The sequence below is a fragment of the Oncorhynchus clarkii genome, chromosome 30 (assembly GCF_045791955.1).
Source record: "Oncorhynchus clarkii lewisi isolate Uvic-CL-2024 chromosome 30, UVic_Ocla_1.0, whole genome shotgun sequence".
NCBI lineage: Eukaryota > Metazoa > Chordata > Actinopteri > Salmoniformes > Salmonidae > Oncorhynchus > Oncorhynchus clarkii.
In genome coordinates this window covers 43,554,225-43,574,761 of record NC_092176.1, presented here as the reverse complement: position 1 = coordinate 43,574,761, position 20,537 = coordinate 43,554,225, and the positions used below count along the sequence as shown (strand labels likewise).

Here is a 20,537-nt window from a genome sequence, read left to right as displayed (position 1 = left end):
TGACGGGCCGCCCCCAGGTGGTGAGGGTAGGCAACAACATCTCCTCCCCGCTGATCCTCAACACTGGGGCCCCACAAGGGTGCGTTCTGAGCCCTCTCCTGTACTCCCTGTTCACCCACGACTGCGTGGCCACGCACGCCTCCAACTCAATCATCAAGTTTGCGGACGACACAACAGTGGTAGGCTTGATTACCAACAACGACGAGACGGCCTACAGGGAGGAGGTGAGGGCCCTCGGAGTGTGGTGTCAGGAAAATAACCTCACACTCAACGTCAACAAAACTAAGGAGATGATTGTGGACTTCAGGAAACAGCAGAGGGAACACCCCCTATCCACATCGATGGAACAGTAGTGGAGAGGGTAGCAAGTTTTAAGTTCCTCGGCATACACATCACAGACAAACTGAATTGGTCCACTCACACAGACAGCATCGTGAAGAAGGCGCAGCAGCGCCTCTTCAACCTCAGGAGGCTGAAGAAATTCGGCTTGTCACCAAAAGCACTCACTAACTTCTACAGATGCACAATCGAGAGCATCCTGGCGGGCTGTATCACCGCCTGGTATGGCAACTGCACCGCCCTCAACCGTAAGGCTCTCCAGAGGGTAGTGAGGTCTGCACAACGCATCACCGGGGGCAAACTACCTGCCCTCCAGGACACCTACACCACCCGATGTCACAGGAAGGCCATAAAGATCATCAAGGACATCAACCACCCGAGCCACTGCCTGTTCACCCCGCTATCATCCAGAAGGCGAGGTCAGTACAGGTGCATCAAAGCTGGGACCGAGAGACTGAAAAACAGCTTCTATCTCAAGGCCATCAGACTGTTAAACAGCCACCACTAACAATGAGTGGCTGCTGCCAACACACTGACACTGACTCAACTCCAGCCACTTTAATAATGGGAATTGATGGGAAATTATGTAAATATATCACTAGCCACTTTAAACAATGCTACCTTATATAATGTTACTTACCCTACATTATTCATCTCATATGCATACGTATATACTGTACTCTATATCATCGACTGTATCCTTATGTAATACATGTATCACTAGCCACTTTAAACTATGCCACTTTGTTTACATACTCATCTCATATGTACATACTGTACTCGATACCATCTACTGTATCTTGCCTATGCTGCTCTGTACTATCACTCATTCATATATCCTTATGTACATATTCTTTATCCCCTTACACTGTGTACAAGACAGTAGTTTTGGAATTGTTAGTTAGATGACTTGTTATTACTGCATTGTCGGAACTAGAAGCACAAGCATTTCGCTACACTCGCATTAACATCTGCTAACCATGTGTATGTGACAAATAAAATTTGATTTGATTTGATTTGATGGGTGTGCTATATTTATCAAAGAAGGTGTAGCCCATAGAGAGATTCATGATTTCAAAGAACATGCATGTGTGGCAGTGGAGATTTGTAGAGAAGGGGGGGGGGGGGGATATCACATTGTTTGATTACTATAGTCCTTGTAAGCCCATCTCTGTATCTGAATTAGACATCGTTGCAAAATCCATGTCACGCCCTGACCTTAGAGAGCCTTTTTATGTCTCTATTTTGGTTTGGTCAGGGTGTGATTTGGGTGGGCATTCTATGTTCTTTATTTCTATGTTTTGGCCGGTTATGGCTCTCAATCAGGGACAGCTGTCTATCGTTGCCTCTGATTGGGAATCAATCTGAGTCAATCAATCTGATTGGGTAGCATGTTTTGCTACCTTAGGTTGTGGGATGTTTTTTTTTTTTGTTTTTTTAGCTCTGAGTAGCCTTCAGAACGTGAAGTTGTTTTGTTTGGATTAAATAAAGAATCATGAACACGTACAACGCTGCACCTTGGTCCACTTCTTCCGACGGAGATATAGTGTGGACCGAGAGACTGGAAAAACAGCTTCTATCTCAAGGCCATCAGACTGTTAAACAGCCATCCCTAACATTGAGTGACTGCTGCCAACATACTGACTCAACTCCAGCCACTTTAATAATGGAAAAATTGGATGTAATAAATGTATCACTAGCCACTTTAAATAACGCCACTTTATATAATGTTTACATACCCTACATTACTCATCTCATATGTATATGTATATACTGTACTCTATATCATCTACTGCATCTTTATGTAATAAATGTATCACTAGCCACTTTAAACTATGCCACTTTGTTTACATACCCTACATTACTCATCTCGTATATACTGTACTCTATACCATCTACTGCATCTTGCCTACGCCGTTCTGTACAATCACTTATTCATATATCTTTATGTACATATTCTTTATCCCTTTACACTTGTGTGTGTAAGGTAGTAGTTGTGGAATTGTTATATTACTTGTTAGATATTACTGCATGGTCGGAACTAGAAGCACAAGCATTTCGCTACACTCGCGTTAACATCTGCTAACCATGTGTATGTGACAAATAAAATGTGATTTGATTTGACATATGAATGCACATAACAGCCTGTGGGGCAGCAATACCACAGATACCAATGTGGCTGAAGACTTTATGGAGCGGAGGGGACTAGTTTGTATAAATGATGGTTAGGGGACACGGGTAAATGTGACTAGAAGTATATCTTCATGTTTAGATCTTACATTACTGTCCTCCTCCATTGCTGGAATATGTGAGTGGGATGTGAAAATATAATCCACGATAGGTAGTGATCATTTCCCATTCATGTACCAACATACAGTACCAGTCAAAAGTTTGGACACAGCTACTAATGCTAGTTAATTTTTACATTTTTACTATTTTCTACATTGTAGAATAATAGCGAAGACATCAACACTATGAAATAACACATATGGAATCATGTAGTAACCAAAAAATTGTTAAACAAATCAGAATATATTTTAGATTCTTCAAATTAGCCACCTTTTTCCTTGATGACAGCTTTGCACAATCTTGGCATTCTCTCAACCAGCTTCACCTGGAATGCTGAGGTGACCAGAGCTTTGGCAATGAAGGAAGTGATGTCAAAAGTATATTTTGATATTGAAAAAGCATGTGCAAAATTGCCATACAATGTGACAAGAAGGTCTACTGATTGTATTATGGATTGCATGTTTGACCAAACCTTCCAGGTAAGGGTGGGATTGGAGTTATCAAGAGAATACGAGGTGGAAAATGGAACTCCACAGGGTAGTGCTATTAGTCCTATCTTATTCACGTTGATGAGTGACGATATCTTCGGGGATATCGGACAGGGTATAGGGGGCGGAGTTATATGCCGATGAAGGTGCCATTTGGAAAAGGGGAAGGAATATTCCTTATGTCATCGAGGAAATGTAAGGTGCAGTTGTAGCAGTAGAGGAATGGTCCTTATCACGGGGTTTCAAGTTATCTTTAGTTAAATATTGCCATATGTTGTTCACTAACAAAAAGTTTAAGGAATATGTCAGTGTTCAATTAAATGGAGAACGACTGGAAAGGGTAACAGAATTGTGAGTATTTTGGGGCCTATGGTTTGATGAAAAGCTGGAGACATATTACATTTATTGAGACTGCATGTAAGAAAGTATTACATCTTATGAGGACCATAGTTGGTCATGATTGGGGGTTGGTGGGGGGGGGCAGATAGGCAATCTTTACTGAATATTTTATCTTACTTTGATGAGATAGATCTGTAGATTATAGGTGCTTTTTAAATTGGTTCTGCAGCTTTTACATTGCTGTTGCGCCTTTGATAGGATGCAAGCAAGGTCACTCAGGATGTGCGATGACACTTTTAAAACTACACCGGTAGAGGCTTTATAAGTGTATACTGGGGAAATGCCACTATCCCTTAGACGAGTTAAGCCAGCCCTGGCATACTGTGAAACACTGAAGGGTAGTACGATAGATCATCCTACACTGACGCTACTGGAAGACTGTTGGGAATATAAACGATATCAAAACAAGTGTTTTGGGCGAGAGTTTGAATGAAAAGTTGATGAATATGGACTCAGAGATGTTGTTATAGGGCCATCTGTGGTAATAGGAAATGTGCCACTGTAGTTTTATACAAGACCACATGTTGGTCTTAGCCTGATAGAAGAAAACAAACAGTTGTGTGAAGAAGATAATGTAGAAATAATAGTGGATCAAGATATTAGTAATCAGTTGTATTCTTGTCTTGCAGTGTATACAAATGATCCCATGAATGGGAAGACAGGAGCAAGGTGTGTTTATTCCTGAGTTTGACGTTAATCTATGCATAAGAGTGACTAATGATTTATCTGCATATTCAACAGAATTGCTTGTGATAATTGTTGTATTGCAATGGATAGAGGAAGGAGCAACCAAGAAAAGTAGTAATATGTTCAGACTCTGCATCAGTTTTAAGATCTGGAAAATCAGAATGTGAGGATTTATGGGTAGAAATAATGATGATGTTCTTGTGGCTACAAAGACATGGTATTGAAATTCAGTTCTGTTGGATACAAGCTCATACAGGAGTTAAAGGATATTATATAGTAGATATATATTATATAGTAGATATTATATAGTAGATATTATATTATATAGTAGATATTATATAGTAGATATTATATATTATATAGTGGATATTATATAGTAGATATATATTATATAGTAGATATATATTATATAGTAGATATATATTATATAGTAGATATTATATATTATATAGTAGATATTATATAGTAGATATTATATAGTAGATATTATATATTATATAGTAGATATATATTATATAGTAGATATTATATATTATATAGTGGATATTATATATTATATAGTAGATATTATATATTATATAGTAGATATTATATATTATATAGTAGATATTATATATTATATAGTAGATATTATATATTATATAGTAGATATTATATATTATATAGTAGATATTATATATTATATAGTAGATATATATTATATAGTAGATATTATATAGTAGATATATATTATATAGTAGATATTATATATTATATAGTAGATATATATTATATAGTAGATATTATATATTATATAGTAGATATATATTATATAGTAGATATTATATATTATATAGTAGATATTATATATTATATAGTAGATATATATTATATAGTAGATATTATATATTATATAGTAGATATATATTATATAGTAGATATTATATATTATATAGTAGATATTATATATTATATAGTAGATATTATATATTATATAGTAGATATTATATATTATATAGTAGATATTATATAGTAGATATTATATATTATATAGTAGATATTATATATTATATAGTAGATATTATATATTGGATATTATATATTATATAGTAGATATTATATATTATATAGTAGATATTATATATTATATAGTAGATATTATATATTATATAGTAGATATTATATATTATATAGTAGATATTATATAGTGGATATTATATATTATATAGTAGATATTATATATTATATAGTAGATATTATATAGTAGATATTATATAGTAGATATTATGTAGTGGATATTATATATTATATAGTAGATATAATAGCAAAAAAGAGCAAGGCAAAATTATATTATGGATATACACGTGGAGTTGGGTAGATGGGGAAATTTAAACATTGATTCAGAAAAATGGGGTTAGATTGCTGGCAGAGACAATGGGAGGAAAGTAGTAAGGGCAGATATATATTTTTTTATAGCACAAGTAAATATGTACAGGAGATAATGTCATATAATGGGAACGGAAGGTAGGAGGTTATGTTGTGTAGGATAAGGTTAGGGCATAAGGGATTGAATTAATCTTTGAAATTGATAGGGAAACATGGTAATGGAATGTGTAATGGAGGAAACGGTTGAACAGTATTATTTTGTGAAATGTATGACGTACAAAGGGAGAGGTTGTTTGATAGGGTCAGAGAGGTTGTGTAACGGATGTGAAACGGCTAGCTTAGTTAGCGGTGGTACGCGCTAAATAGCATTTCAATCGGTGACGTCATTTGCTCTGAGACCTTGAAGTAGTAGTTCCCCTTGCTCGGCAAGGGCCGCGGCTTTTGTGGAGCGATGGGTAACGATGCTTCGTGGGTGACTGTTGTTGATGTGTGCAGAGGGTCCCTGGTTCGCGCCCGGGTATGGGCGAGGGGACAGTCTAAAGTTATACTGTTACATTGGTGCCGTGACCCGGATCACTGGTTGCTGCGGAAAAAGGAGGAGGTCAAAGGGGGGGTGAGTGTAACGGATGTGAAACGGCTAGCTTAGTTAGCGGTAGTACGCGCTAAATAGCATTTCAATCGGCGACGTCACTTGCTCTGAGACCTTGAAGTAGTAGTTCCCCTTGCTCGGCAAGGGCCACGGCTTTTGTGGAGCGATGGGTAACGATGCTTTGTGGGTGACTGTTGTTGATGTGTGCAGAGGGTCCCTGGTTCACGCCCGGGTATGGGCGAGGGGACAGTCTAAAGTTATACTATTACAGTTGGATGGGAATTATTTTATTTTATTTTAAATTCAGGGTTAGTTAATAGGAGCAGCGAGTAGCCTCATGGTTAGAGAATTGGGCCAGTAACCAAAAGGTTGCTAGATCAAATCGTTCTGCCCCTGAACTAGGCACTTTTAGTGGCACTGTTCCTAGGCCGTTATTGTACATAATAATTAGTTCTTAACTGACTGACTGGCCTGGTTAAATAAAAAAAATAAAAAAAAATACAATATTATAGAAATCTTTCGACCGGCCCCACTCTCCAGAACAATAGGTGGCGCTGTATGCACCTGTCTGTTGGTTGCGATTCGCCCAAAAAAACTTAGAAGAAGAAGCCCAGCAGCAGTTATTTTTGTTAAGTTTTGAACCTTCCCGTACTCCGTACATATTAGCTGTTGACAGAATCATGGCGTCCTCAATGTCACTTCTAGGTTTGGGACGGTGTTCCCTTCTAAATACAGCCACTAAAGTAATCCTGAATCCTGTCAGGTAATTATGTTTTTATTTTGCTACATTGCTATAGTCATATTTCTGTCGCACAACGAGTTTCTATCCTCATATTCGTCATAACATGCCATTGTTAGCTAGTTTATGCCTGTGTCATTGGTTTACTTTAGCTAGCTATTTAGCTTAGCACAAACAACACAAAAGTTACGTTTCACGATGTGTTCTTGGGATATTTCTAGGTGATAATGAGTATGGATTGTTGTATTGGTTTTTGTGAAAGGCAGTGTAAATAAGTCATAGCTAGTTAAGGAGTTAATCGCTAGTGTTAACGTTAGCTAGCTGCGTGTGTCCTTTAAATGTGTTAACTAGCTAGTTAGCAGCAAAGACAGTACAGTATGTGGAGATGGGCAGAAATCCGCGATCATGCTTGTATGCGATGTCATGTCGTCGGCTGGCTAAATTCATACGCAGAATAAGGTAAGTCTCACACCGAGCTGTGCAGTCCGTCAAAAATCAATGTCACTCGTTAGATATCAATGCCGCGTTCAGAAACAACTGAACTCGAAAATCTTCAACTTCTTACTTCAATGGGTTCATGACAACTGGGAACTCAAAATAAAAATGAGTTCCGACTGGGAAAAAATATCTTTGAATGGTTATCCAAGTCGGGAACTCGGGCCTCTTTATATATAGAGCTCCTACTTTCTTTTCTTACCGGAAGTAAATACTTTACCTCTTTATTTTTCCGACTTCCCAGTTGTCTTGAAAGCACCCAAATTTGTTTGACGAAAATGAAAACGTGTCTGTGTCACTTTTCACAAGAGCTGCGTTCGAATACCCATAATAACATACTGTATGCTACATACTTTCTACTATTAGTTCATTTTAGTATAGAGTAAATAAACGGTATTCTTTCAGTTGACTGTCCTAAGCACTTCGCCTGTCCACTGGAAGTGGATGCTGTTGCTATGCAACCGCCTGTTAGCATAGCAAATTAATATCTAGACATTTTATGACTTTGTGCGGGTTTGTCAATTCAATCTGGAGTGCCAGAGTGCGTTCTGGGTGTTTGTAAATTGTCAAGATGGTCCATTGGTAAATTCAGAGAGCGTTTTGCTATCGCCGTTCTGACCTCACAACGACAGTCAAGCACCCAAGCTAACTTACTAGCTACTTCCAGACACAAATGAGAGAACACCTCACTCTGACCATTTTACTCTGACCTCACTCTGACCACCTCTATGTCCACCTCTTGAACATCAGACTCTGAGGCCTCATCTTCACTGTCACTTTCCAACCTTGTTGAGGATGGCTCGTTGTCAGGCTCAAAAAGCCTCACATTTATGAGACACGGTAGCGATGACATGGGCCTTGTTGAGCTCTACACCAGACAGGATGCTCTTGCCAGCAGACTTGGGTTCCAACATATATGCTGCGGTGTGTATGGGCTTCAGGCAGAAGTCTTCACGTTTTTTGATGTATTTCAGAACTGCAGTTTCCTCTGCTTGGAGCAACAGTGAAGTGGGCAGGGCAGTACGGATGTATTATCTCACATCTGCAAGCAGAGTCGGAACATCAGACTGGATGGCATTGTCTCCTTCAATCCGTGCACTGGCTACTGCTATAGGTTTCAGGCTGCTTACCGCTCTCTCCCAAAATACATCATCCTGGAGGATCCTCTTGATGTTGATGTCCATATTGACAGACTGAGATATGGCCATGTCTTGGAGACTCCTTCCCCTCCAGGAGACTATTAAACATCATAACAACACCACCCCAATGGGTGTTGCTGGGCAGATTTAATGTGGTGCTCTTATTCTTCTCACTTTGCTTGGTGAGGTAGATTGTTGCTATAACTTGATGACCCTTCACATACCTAACCATTTCCTTGGCTCTCTTGTAGAGTTGGGGAAATGTTTTCAGTGCCATGATGTCCTTGAGGAGCAGATACAATGCATGAGCAGTACAGCCAATGGGTGGGATGTGAGGGTAGGACTCCTCCCACTTTAAACCAAGCAGCCTTCATGTTCACAGCATTGTCTGTCACCAGTGCAAATACCTTCTGTGGTCCAAGGTCATTGATGACTGCCTTCAGCTCATTTGCAATGTAGAGACCAGTGTGTCTGTTGTCCTTTGTGTCTGTGCTCTTGTAGACTACTGTTTGAAGGGCGGAGATGTAGTTAATTATTCCTTGCCCACGAACATTCGACCACCCATTAGAGATGATTGCAATACAGTCTGCTTTCTCTATGATTTGCTGGACCTTCACTTGAGCTCTGAACTCTGCATCTAGCAAATGAGTAGAGAAAGCATGTCTGGTTGGAGGGGTGTATGCTGGGTAAAGAACATTCAGAAATCTCTTCCATTACACATTGCCTGTGAGCATCAGATGTGAACCAGTTGCATACACAGCTCGAGCAAGACATTCATCAGCATTTCTCTGACTATGTTCCTCCATTGAGACAAAAAAACTTGATTCCATTAGGACCATGAGCTGTTGCTATCGATAAGATGTCTGATTCATAATTTTCACCTTGAATAGATGTAGAATTTTGTCAAGGGTTGCTTGTTGTGAGCAAGTCTGTTTCATCTACTTTGTGCATGACACAAATACTTTTTCCAATAATTGTTTACAAACAGATTATTTCACTTATAACTCTGTATCACAATTCCAGTGGGTCAGAAGTTTACATACACTAAGTTGACTGTGCCTTTAAACAGCTTGGAAAATTCCAGAAAATTGTCATGGCTTTAGAAGCTTCTGATAGGCTTATTGACATCATTTGAGTCAATTGGAGGGGTACCTGTGGATGTATTTCAAGGCCTACCTTCAAACGCAGTGCCGCTTAGCTTGATATCATGGGAAAATCAAAAGAAATCAGCCAAGACCTCAGAAAAAAAATGGTAGACCTCCACAAGTCTGGTTCATCCATTGGAGCAATTAAAGATAAAAAAAAATAAAAAGTACTTTTATTTATTTAACTAGGCAAGTCAGTTAAGAACAAATTCTTATTTTCAATGACGGCCTAGGAACAGTGGGTCAGGGACAGAACGACAGATTTGTACCTTGTCAGCTCGGGGGTTTGAACTTGCAACCTTCCGGTTGTCCAATGCTCTAACCACTAAGCTACCCTACCGCCCCAAATACCTGAAGGTACCACGTTCATCTGTACAAATACATGGGACCACGCAGCCTCCATTCCGCTCAGGAAGGAGACGCATTCTGTCTCCTAGAGATGAACGTACTTTGGTGCGAAAAGTGCAAATCAATCCCAGAACAACAGCAAAGAACCTTGTGAAGATGCTGGATAAATCGGGTACAAAAGTATCTATATCCACAGTAAAACGAGTCCTGGCAGCATCATGTTGTGGGGGTGCTTTGCTGCAGGAGGGACTGGTCCACTTCACAAAATCGATGGCATCATGAGGCAGAAATTATGTAATGAGATGATGCTTCAATATATCCACATCAGTTACATCTTGGTTGCAAATGGATCTTGCAAATGGACAATGACCCCAAGCAGACTTCCAAAGTTGTGGAAAAACTGCTTAAGGACAACAAAGTCAAGGTATTGGAGTGGCCATCACAAAGCCCTGACCTCAATCCTTTTGAAAATGTGTGGACAGAACTGAAAAAGTGTGTGCGAGCAAGGAGGCCTACAAACCTGATTCATTTATACAACCTCTGTCAGGAGGAATGGGCCAAAATGCACTCAACTTATTGTGGGAAGCTTGTGGAAGGCTACCCAAAATGTTTGCCCCAAGTTAAACAATTTAAAGTCAATGCTACCAAATCCTAATTGAGTGTATGTAAACATCTGACCCACTGGGATTGTGATGAAAGAAATAAAAGCTGAAATTAATAATTCTCTCTACTATTATTCTGACATTTAACATTCTTAAAATAAAAGTGGTGATCCTAACTGACCTAAGACGGGGAATTTCTACTAGGATTAAATGTCAGAAATTGTGAAAAACTGTTTAAATGTATTTGTTTAAGGTGTATGTACATTTACATTTACTGACACCGGCCATATTCAACTGGTGTTGAGCGCTCATAAATTCATTAGTTATTCTGCTCTCTGGCACACTCAGATGAGAGTGCTCTGAAATCGGTGTAGATAGCCAGAGAGCGAATTTACGAATGCATTACGACTATGCCGCTAAGCTAAGAATGACTTGAATAATCAATTCGATACACTGTGTCGTTAGAGAGGATATAGTTAATATACTGGCATGTTCGATGTATCAGTAGCCAACTAACGTTAGGTAGCTAGCTAACATACCGGTACATCCTGCTGTTATGATATGCGATTCGTAAGGACAGCGTAGCTAACAAATTGTCAGCCAACATAAGTTACACGTTATCTGAAAAGTCATTGCTTTATTACATTGCTCAACATTTTTACATTTGTCATTAGTTAAAGCGATGATTTTGTATCAGACTTCGGCTGCATATTTTCTTCAAATCTGAAAATTTAGTGAAGCCATGCCCATTTTTGGGAAGAATTGCATTATGGGCCCTAAAAGCACGGAAATAGTGTCCACTGCTTGTATACTACATATTCAATTTCTGTCGCAAATAGTATGTTAGTGTAGTTAGTATTCAAACACACCTAAGGACTTTCACGTGGTTGGAGTCATAACATGTTCGAATCCCCGAGCTGACAAGGTACAAATCTGTCAACTCTGCCCCTGAACAGGCAGTTAACCTGTTCCTAGGCCGTCTTAACCGACTTGCCTAGTTAACTAAAGGTTAAAAAAAACAACTACTGAAGACATTGGCGGTAACTCAGGCCCCGTAATAGGGTTAGAGGCAGAGAATCCCGGCGTAGAGGAGTGAACCCGCCCAGGCAGACACAGCAAGGGCAGTTTGGTGCTCCAGTGCCTTTCCGTTCACCATCACACCCCTCGACCAGACTACACTCAATCATATGACCTACTGAAGAGATGAGTCTTCAGTAAAGACTTAAAGATCAAGACCAAGTCTGAATCTCTCACATGAATAGGATGAACATTTCATAAAAATGGAGCTCTATTGTAGAAAGCTTAGAAATTCTAGTGACGGTAAGGAGGCCTGCGTCTGGTGACCGTAGCGTACGTGTAGGTATGTACGGCAGGGCCATATCGGAAAGATGGGTAGAAGCAAGCCCATGTAACACTTTGTAGGCTTGCCATAAAACCTTGAAATCAGTCCTTGCCTTAACAGGAAACCAGTGTAGAGAGGCTAGCACTGGAGTAATATGATCACATTTTTGGGGGGGGTTCTAGTCCAAGAATCTAGCAGCCGTGTTTAGCACTAACTGAAGTTTATTTAATGCTTTATCCGGGTAATCGGAGAGTAGAGCATTGCAGTAGTCTAACCTAGAAGTGGCCAAAAACATGGATACATTTTTCAGCATTTGTTTTAGGACAAAGTTTCAGATTTTTTTTGCAATGTTATGTAGATGGGAAAACAACGTTTTTAGTTAACTAAGTTACTGACTGACTAGGATCATTATTCTTTGTGTTTTTGGGGGTGATTCAAAGGGAGTTAAATCACTAGAAAAGCAGCAATGCAGACAGACCAGGGAGAATTGAGCATGAGATGGAGTGAGTACAGTAAATCCTGTCTAACCATTGGCCCTGGATAATATGCTGACATCACACAAGCAGACTGCCATAGTGAAGGAGGTTTACCCAGTGCAGCTTACTTCTCTGTGCTCTGTAGATATCGCAAGTAGTGGGTCAGAAGGCTCTAGAGGTCCTTGGACCAGTCACTCTGTAGCACCCGGAGAGAGATGGATAGAGGTAGGGAGTGTGCTTGAAAGAGAGCTCTCACCTACCACTGGCTCAGGGCCTCCTGCCTAACCCTCTAATTGGTCTCCACTGGCTCAGGGCCTCCTGGCTAACCCTCTAATTGGTCTCTACTGGCTCAGGGCCTCCTGCCTAACCCTCTAATTGGTCTCCACTGGCCCAGGGCATCCTGCCTAACCCTCTAATCGGTCTCCACTGGCCCAGGGCCTCCTGCCTAACCCTCTAATTGGTCTCTACTGGCTCAGGGCCTCCTGCCTAGCACTCTAATCGGTCTCCACTGGCCCAGGGCATCCTGCCTAACCCTCTAATCGGTCTCCACTGGCCCAGGGCCTCCTGCCTAACCCTGTAATTGGTCTCTGACAGGAATTTACTCCAGGAGTAGAATGTTGTATGGGGTCTAGGGCTTCTCCACTTCTTATGAGTGTAGTATTAACTCTTGAAATTTCTATCATTTTTATTTATTTAACTAGGCAGGTCAGATGACGACAAATTGGGCCGCCCTAAAGGACTCTCAATCACGTCCGGTTGTGATACAGCTTGGATAATGCAATGTGAAGGAAACAATTGTATCATGACTTAGTGGCACGGAGTGGTCCATGTTCCTGCTGACCTGCTGATAGCACCAAGTGGTCCATGTTCCTGCTGATAGCACGGAGTTGTCCATGTTGCTGCTGATAGCACGGAGTGCTTCATGTTCCTTCTGATAGCGAGCCTCGACCTGGATGCGCCTGTAAATGACGTCAGAGCTATCGTCACTAGTTACCACAGCCACAAAGTTTTACATCCCGGCCTATTTCTACATTTTCTCTACTTTAAAATCTGATAAAAAAAAAAAAAAAAACCTTAAGCCTAACCTTTTACTGAAACTTTTAAATTAAGACCAAAAACATTATTTCTTTAATGAATTTTCACGATTTGGCCAATTTGACTTTGTGACTGTGGTAACAACAGCGCTGATATTTTTTTATTTTTTATAAATATGCACAACATTTTGTGATAAAGGTTATGACATAATGACATGGTATCCATGTACATTTTTATAGCTAAAAAATAAACAGACGGATCAGATACGCACATGTGGACGACTCATTATTGTAAAGCAAACGCTTTAGCTAGTTAACTTGATTGTGTTATTGTCTCACTCGTCTCCGCCATCTCCTTGGAGCGCAGTGCTGTGACGTCTGGACCTCTGTGCCGTCCTATCCCGTCCCAGGTTGTGTAGGTCGTCAACCATCAGGTCCGGCCATTTGACTTTCCTCTATGAGAGTGGTCAGTTAGAGAGGAGAGGGGGAGGGGGGGGGGGGGGGGGGGGTGTGACTCCAGAGATGTGATCTCCATCTACCTACTGTCATAATGAGTTGATCTAGTTATTAATGTGCATGTAAATGTGTTTCCTGTTTCACACTACATATGAACAGGGTGATTCACGTCTAGCCTTGCCATGGAAACATACCTGTAAAACAGTTATGGTAGGCCTATTCTCTTTTTTTAAATTCAAAGAACCCGTAGTGTGATTATCCATGTCTGATTGGTCATCTGTAGCCTATAGCCTGTACATCTGATTGGTCATCCGTAGCCTATAGCCTGTACATCTGATTGGTCATCTGTAGCCTGTACATCTGATTGGTCATCTGTAGCCTGTACATCTGATTGGTCATCTGTAGCCTGTACATCTGATTGGTCATCTGTAGCCTATAACCTGTACATCTGATTGGTCATCTGTAGCCTGTACATCTGATTGGTCATCTGTAGCCTATAACTTGTACATCTGATTGGTCATCCGTAGCCTATAGCCTGTACATCTGATTGGTCATCTATAACCTGTACATCTGATTGGTCATCTGTAGCCTATAGCCTGTACATCTGATTGGTCGCCTGTAGCCTGTACATCTGATTGGTCGCCTGTAGCCTGTACATCTGATTGGTCATCCGTAGCCTGTACATCTGATTGGTCATCCGTAGCCTATAGCCTGTACGTTGTCCCCGGATTTTGGGAGCGTTCCCTGCCGCTTCAGCTGGGTCTTATTCACTAGGAAGCAAACAGGCTGAAATGGCAAGGGACCTACCTGACTTTATCCAATAAACTTATTTTTTCTTCTTTTTCCCGTAAACAAAACATTTTTGCTACAGTGTGCACCAATGAATATGACCCATTCAATAGTCTTATTTAACCAGGCTATCAACGGGCTGGTCTTCCATGGACTAACACAGACGGGCAAATCTACCTCCCTGGCTTGCTCCAGTCCCTGGCTGGCCACTGGGCTGTTTTTGTGACAAGCTAATAGCCAGTAGGCCACGTTGTTCACTTCTCACAGAACCGCCCCAGTTCTTGCCCCACTGACTCAGTCGCCATGGTTTGACCAGGACATTGTTGGCTGGCTAGGCTTCCTGGTTGTTTCATGACAAGCCAGCAATGTTCACTACTCCACACAGAGCCATCCCAGTCCTTCCTTAGGCACTCTGTGGCGGTGAGCCGACATAAAATGTGGTCTGTCGTCAACTCATCAGCAGACCTGGGTTCAAAGGTTATTTGACACTGTTCAGATACTTTTGCTGGGCTTGATTGATTGTGCGATGGAACCGATTTGAATAATTTGAACAGCCCAAACCCCTCCCATTTTGGCATTCCAGACAGGCTTGGGGCAAATGCTGTGTTTTGAAATATGTCAAATATGGGTTGAACCCAGCAGGTTCGTCTGGTTAACAGGCAAGCAGGAGCCAGAAACTCACCAGACAGAACTAATGGGGAAGGAAAATACCCCCCCCCCCCCCGTCTCTCTCCTTTCACTGTTTCCTTCCCTCCTTTCTTCTCCTCCGCTGAGTCTTCCAAGACAGTTAATTGTCATGGAAGTTCCTAACTTGTTTGCGTAATGGTGTGTGTGTGTGTGTGTGTGTGTGTGATTCTTTGCCATGAACAGTCTTCTAACTTCCTGCGTTGCCATTGCAGGTCGGTGAGCCTGTCGGGATGTAGGCTGGCAGAGAAAGCAGGACAAGAGACGCAACTGATCACCGTGGACGAGAAGCTGGTGAGTAATAGGCTACACACACACACACACACACACACACACTTCCTGCTCAACGTGTCTGTCACATGACAGTATCTCTCGTGTGACGGCGTCCAACTCTGCTCTCACGGTGTCCCCCACCTCCATGCGTCACGCTATCCACGTCTCACGACATCAGTTGTGTGTTAGCCTAGTTCCACACATGAATGGAACAGATAAGTTCTTTTATAAATATAATTGTAAGTTGTTTTATAAATATAATTGTAAATGTCATCAAACAGATTAGAAATATCACAGCCTGTTTTAAACAGGTCCCCCCCAGAAGGTTGTCTCCCCCAACACATTAGATCATACAGAGCTCTCAAGTCAAAGGCTAATTTCATGTTTCTAGAAATCCAAGGTCTTCACAGTCATCCTTCTCATCTTCGTTGTATAACATAAACATTGATAAGCAAGCCTCTGGCGTGCTTTGAACATACTGTACCAAGGCTGGCTGTGTTTTTATAAGAACATTCTTATTTTACACTGCAGGTGAAGTAATGGGGAGATAAGATGGGAGGCTGGTGTAAGTGGATGGATGTTGTGGTCGTTGTGTGCTTCCCAGTCCCTGAGCTGGCCACCCTGGCACAGACAGAGAAAGCCTTTGACCGGCACAGGGCCCGGCTACATCCAAATGGTCCCTTGTTCCCAATGGGCCGCCTGGTCAAATGTAGTGGCATTTATATAAGGAATTGGGTCCCATTTAGAGAAGCAGCCTCTCCGTCCGTCTGTCTCTCCTCAGTCCTCACAGCAGGAGACACGGTGAAGAGAAAAGGGGACCAAAGAATGAACGGGGGACTCATTCAGCCACTTGCATTCATTCTCACGCAGAGGACGGTGCTTCAGCATTGTGGGCCACAGAGATGTTTCATTGTGGTGGAGAGAGAAGCTTAAAGGGGCAATCCGCAAATGTTAATTTTTTTCCCCCAACACTGTTTCAAATTGTTAAAAGCGGGAGGGATGAGGCTGGAGAAATGTAACCACTCTCAAATTCATAGACAGAGATATGGATGCAAGGACTGACCATCCATGATATCAACAATTATAGTTTCAACCATGTTTTGAGGCTATAGAATGTTTGTTTACGTTTAATTTGTTTACAAACGTTGGAATAAAACAAGCTTATATTTTGGGTAGTGACGCGACAGTTGAACTAAGATCATGACGCATTTGTTTAAGTTATATTCTGTTAAGAATCATTTTGTAGATTTCATTCATTTTATAAGTCGAGAAGTTGTCGTAGAAACTGCAGATTGACCATTTTAATGCTCAGTCAGACTGACCAGAGAGAGGACAGGAGGATATAATGGGACTGGCCAATCGGACGTGAAAATGTTAACGTTTCAGTCATTTAGCAGACGCTCTTATGCAGAGTGACTTGCAGTCAGTTCATTCGTCTTAAGATAGCTAGGTGGGACAACCACATCACAGGCATAGTGAAGACACTTCCTCAATAAAGTAGCTTATCAGCAAAGTCAGAGCTAGAAAGGCAGGGGGGGGGGGTGCAAGTGTTTGTTCAGGAAAGATGTTTTTTAAATATCTTTTGAGTGGGGGTGTCAAGGTAAAAAAGGGTATTATTTAAGAAACACTTTGAAGAGGTAGGGTTTAAGATGTTTTCAGGAAGATGGGCAGGGACTCTGCTCTCCTAGCTTCAGGGAGAAGCTGGTTCCACCATTGGAGTGCCAGGACAGAGAAGCGCTTTAACTGGGCTGAGCGGGAGCTGCCTTCCCGTAGGGGTGGGATGGCCAAGAGACCTAAGGTGGCAGAATGGAGTGCTCGGTTTGGGTTGTTGTCCAGGGTCACGCCAAGGTCCTTTGCACTGTCTGAGGCGACACTGGAGTTGTCAACCGTGACGGAGAGGTCTTTGAGCGGGCAGGCCTTCCCTGGGAGGAAGAGCAGCTCTGTCTTGTCGAGGTTGAGCTTGAGGTGGTTTACCGACATCCAAGTTGAGATATCTGCCAGGAACGCAGAGATGCATGTCGCCACTTGATTGTCAGATTGACGTAAGGTGAAAAGTAGTTGAGGTCCATCCACATAGCAATGATATGAGGCCATGTGAGGATATGACAGAGCTGAGTGACTTGGTGTATAGAGAGAAGAGGACAGGGCCTAGAACTGAACCCTGGGGGACACCAGTAGTGAGAGTATGTGGAGAGGATCTGTGTCTGCACCACATCACCTGGTAGGAGCGGCCTGCCAGGTAGGATGCAATCCAGGAGTGTGCAGAGCCTGAGACACCCAGCCCTGAGAGGGTGGAGAGGAGGATCTGATAGAGCCTGAGACACCCAGCCCTGAGAGGGTGGAGAGGAGGATCTGATAGAGCCTGAGACACCCAGCCCTGAGAGTGTGGAGAGGAGGATCTGATGGTTCACGGTGTCCAAGGCAGCGGATAGATTTAGGAGGATGAGAACAGAGGAGAGAGAGTCAGCTTTGGCAGAGCAGAGAGACTGTGACACAGAGAAGAGCAGTCTCCGTTCAGTGACCCGTTTTTGGAACCTAACTGGTTAGGGTCAAGATCGTTCTGAAAGAGAGACGGCATGCTCAAGTGTTTTGAAAAGAAAAGTCTCCAGAGATGGTCTGGAGGAGGGGATTGGGTAGAGTGGGCAGGTTGTCAGGCAGCCAGACCTCACTAGTCACAGGATTTAATCTGGAGAGAGAGGTTTTATTTTAATTTATTGAACCTTTTATTTAACTAGGCAAGTCCATTAAGAACAAGTTCTTATTTACAATGGTGGCCTACCGGGGAACAGTGGGTTAACTGTCTTGTTCAGGGGCAGAACGACATTTTTACCGTGTCAGCTCGGGGATTCGATCGAGCAACCTTTCGGTTACAGGATGAGTGACCTTTCGGTTACAGTAAAGACAAGGTCAAGCGTATTGCCTTGTGAATTGGAAGGGATTAGGAAATGGTGAGGTCAAGAGGCAAGGACGCGACAGCGAGAGCTGGAAAGAAGTGAATCGAAGGCAGACGTCGGGAGGTTGAAGTTGCCAAGTACGAAGAGCAGTGAGCCATCGTCAGGAAATTAGTTTATCAAGGTGTCAAGCTCATTGAGGAACTCTCCGAGGGCACCTGGTGGGTGATAGATGACCACACTGTTACGCTTGAGTGGACAAAGGACAGCGACAGCATGGAATTCAAATGAGGAGATGGACATGTGAGAGAGGGAGAAAAGACAATCTCCAGTTAGGAGAAATTATTAGCCCTGTGCCACCACTGCGACGACGACCAGATGCTCTCGGACTATGAGAGAAAACGTAGTCGGATTAAGAAAGAGTAGCTGGAGTAACCGTATTCTCTGGGGTGATCCATGTCTCCCATCAGGGCCAAAAAGTCTAGGGACTGAAGGTCAGCATTGGCTGAGATGAACTCTGCGGTGTTAAACGCAGATCAGCACTTCCCGAGCGCTGCCAGAGACCAGGAATTGCACATGGGTTGTGCTCTCAGGGTACACTAAATTTATAAGGGTTGCAGCCAAGGGGTGTGGAGCGTCTGTAAAGCCTACAGGGAGAGGCGCAAATAGGTTGCCAAACACACACCTAGTTGCCAAAGCGGCATAAGATCAAAATGACAATCTGTAAATAACTAGGTAAGGTACTGAAGTCCGAGTGGAACCTTCCTCTCTTTTCTTCCTGCAGCAACTCGGCAGAACCGTCTTTGTTTTGACGACAGTCTTTAGTTTTACCAACGAGACCTCCACTGACACGACTGCCGTGGAGAGAACACTATTTGCCAGTTGCCTAGCAGAGGTGAAGTACACACCACCCAGACAGACAGGCGGTATACTGGGACTGGCTCGACAGACAGGAAACTATACTGGGACTGGTCAGTCAAACATACAGACAGGAGACTGACTATACTGGGACTGGTCAGTCAGACAGACAGGAGGCCTTACTGGGACTGGCTCGACAGACAGACAGGAGACCTTACTGGGACTGGCCCCACAGACAGACAGGAGGCTATAGTGGGACTGGTTAGACAGACAGACTATACTCTATACTGGGACTGGCCCTACAGACAGACAGGAGGCTATAGTGGGACTAGTTAGACACAGACAGGAGGCCTTAGTGGGAATAGACAGACAGACAGGAAACTATACTGGGACTGGTCAGACAGACAGGAGACTGACTATACTGGGACTAGTCAGACAGGAGACTACACTGGGACTAGTCAGACAGACAGGAGACTACACTGGGACTAGTCAGACAGACGGGAGACTGACTATACTGGGACTAGTCAGACAGACAGGAGACTGACTATACTGGGACTAGTCAGACGGACAGGGGACTGACTATACTGGGACTAGTCAGACAGACAGGGGACTACACTGGGACTAGTCAGACAGACAGGGGGCCTTACTGGGACTAGTCAGACAGACAGGAGAATATACTGGGACTGGTCAGACAGACAGGAGACTGACTATACTGGGACTAGTCAGACAGACAGGGGACTGACTATACTGGGACTAGTCAGACAGACAGGGGACTGACTATACTGGGACTAGTCAGACAGACAGGGGGCCTTACTGGGACTAGTCAGACAGGAGACTGACTATACTGGGTCTAGTCAGACAGGAGACTGACTATACTGGGACTAGTCAGACAGGAGACTATACTGGGACTAGTCAGACAGGAGACTATACTGGGACTAGTCAGACAGACGGGAGACTATACTGGGACTAGTCAGACAGGAGACTATACTATACTGGGACTAGTCAGACAGGAGACTATACTGGGACTAGTCAGACAGGAGACTATACTGGGACTAGTCAGACAGGAGACTATACTGGGACTAGTCAGACAGGAGACTATACTGGGACTAG

At 42.5% G+C, this 20,537-nt stretch overlaps 1 protein-coding gene across 1 annotated transcript in view; it reads left to right on the top strand.

Moving 5' to 3' along the window:
* Nucleotides 1–6,752: 6,752 nt before the first annotated feature.
* Nucleotides 6,753–20,537, top strand: part of LOC139390087 (NADH:ubiquinone oxidoreductase subunit S4) — a 34,463-nt gene continuing 20,678 nt past the window's right edge. The window contains exons 1-2 of the mRNA XM_071137231.1: nucleotides 6,753–6,919; nucleotides 15,621–15,699. Coding sequence (XP_070993332.1) covers nucleotides 6,837–6,919; nucleotides 15,621–15,699 — 162 coding nt within the window. The 5' untranslated portion in view covers nucleotides 6,753–6,836. The remainder of the gene's footprint in view (nucleotides 6,920–15,620; nucleotides 15,700–20,537) is intronic.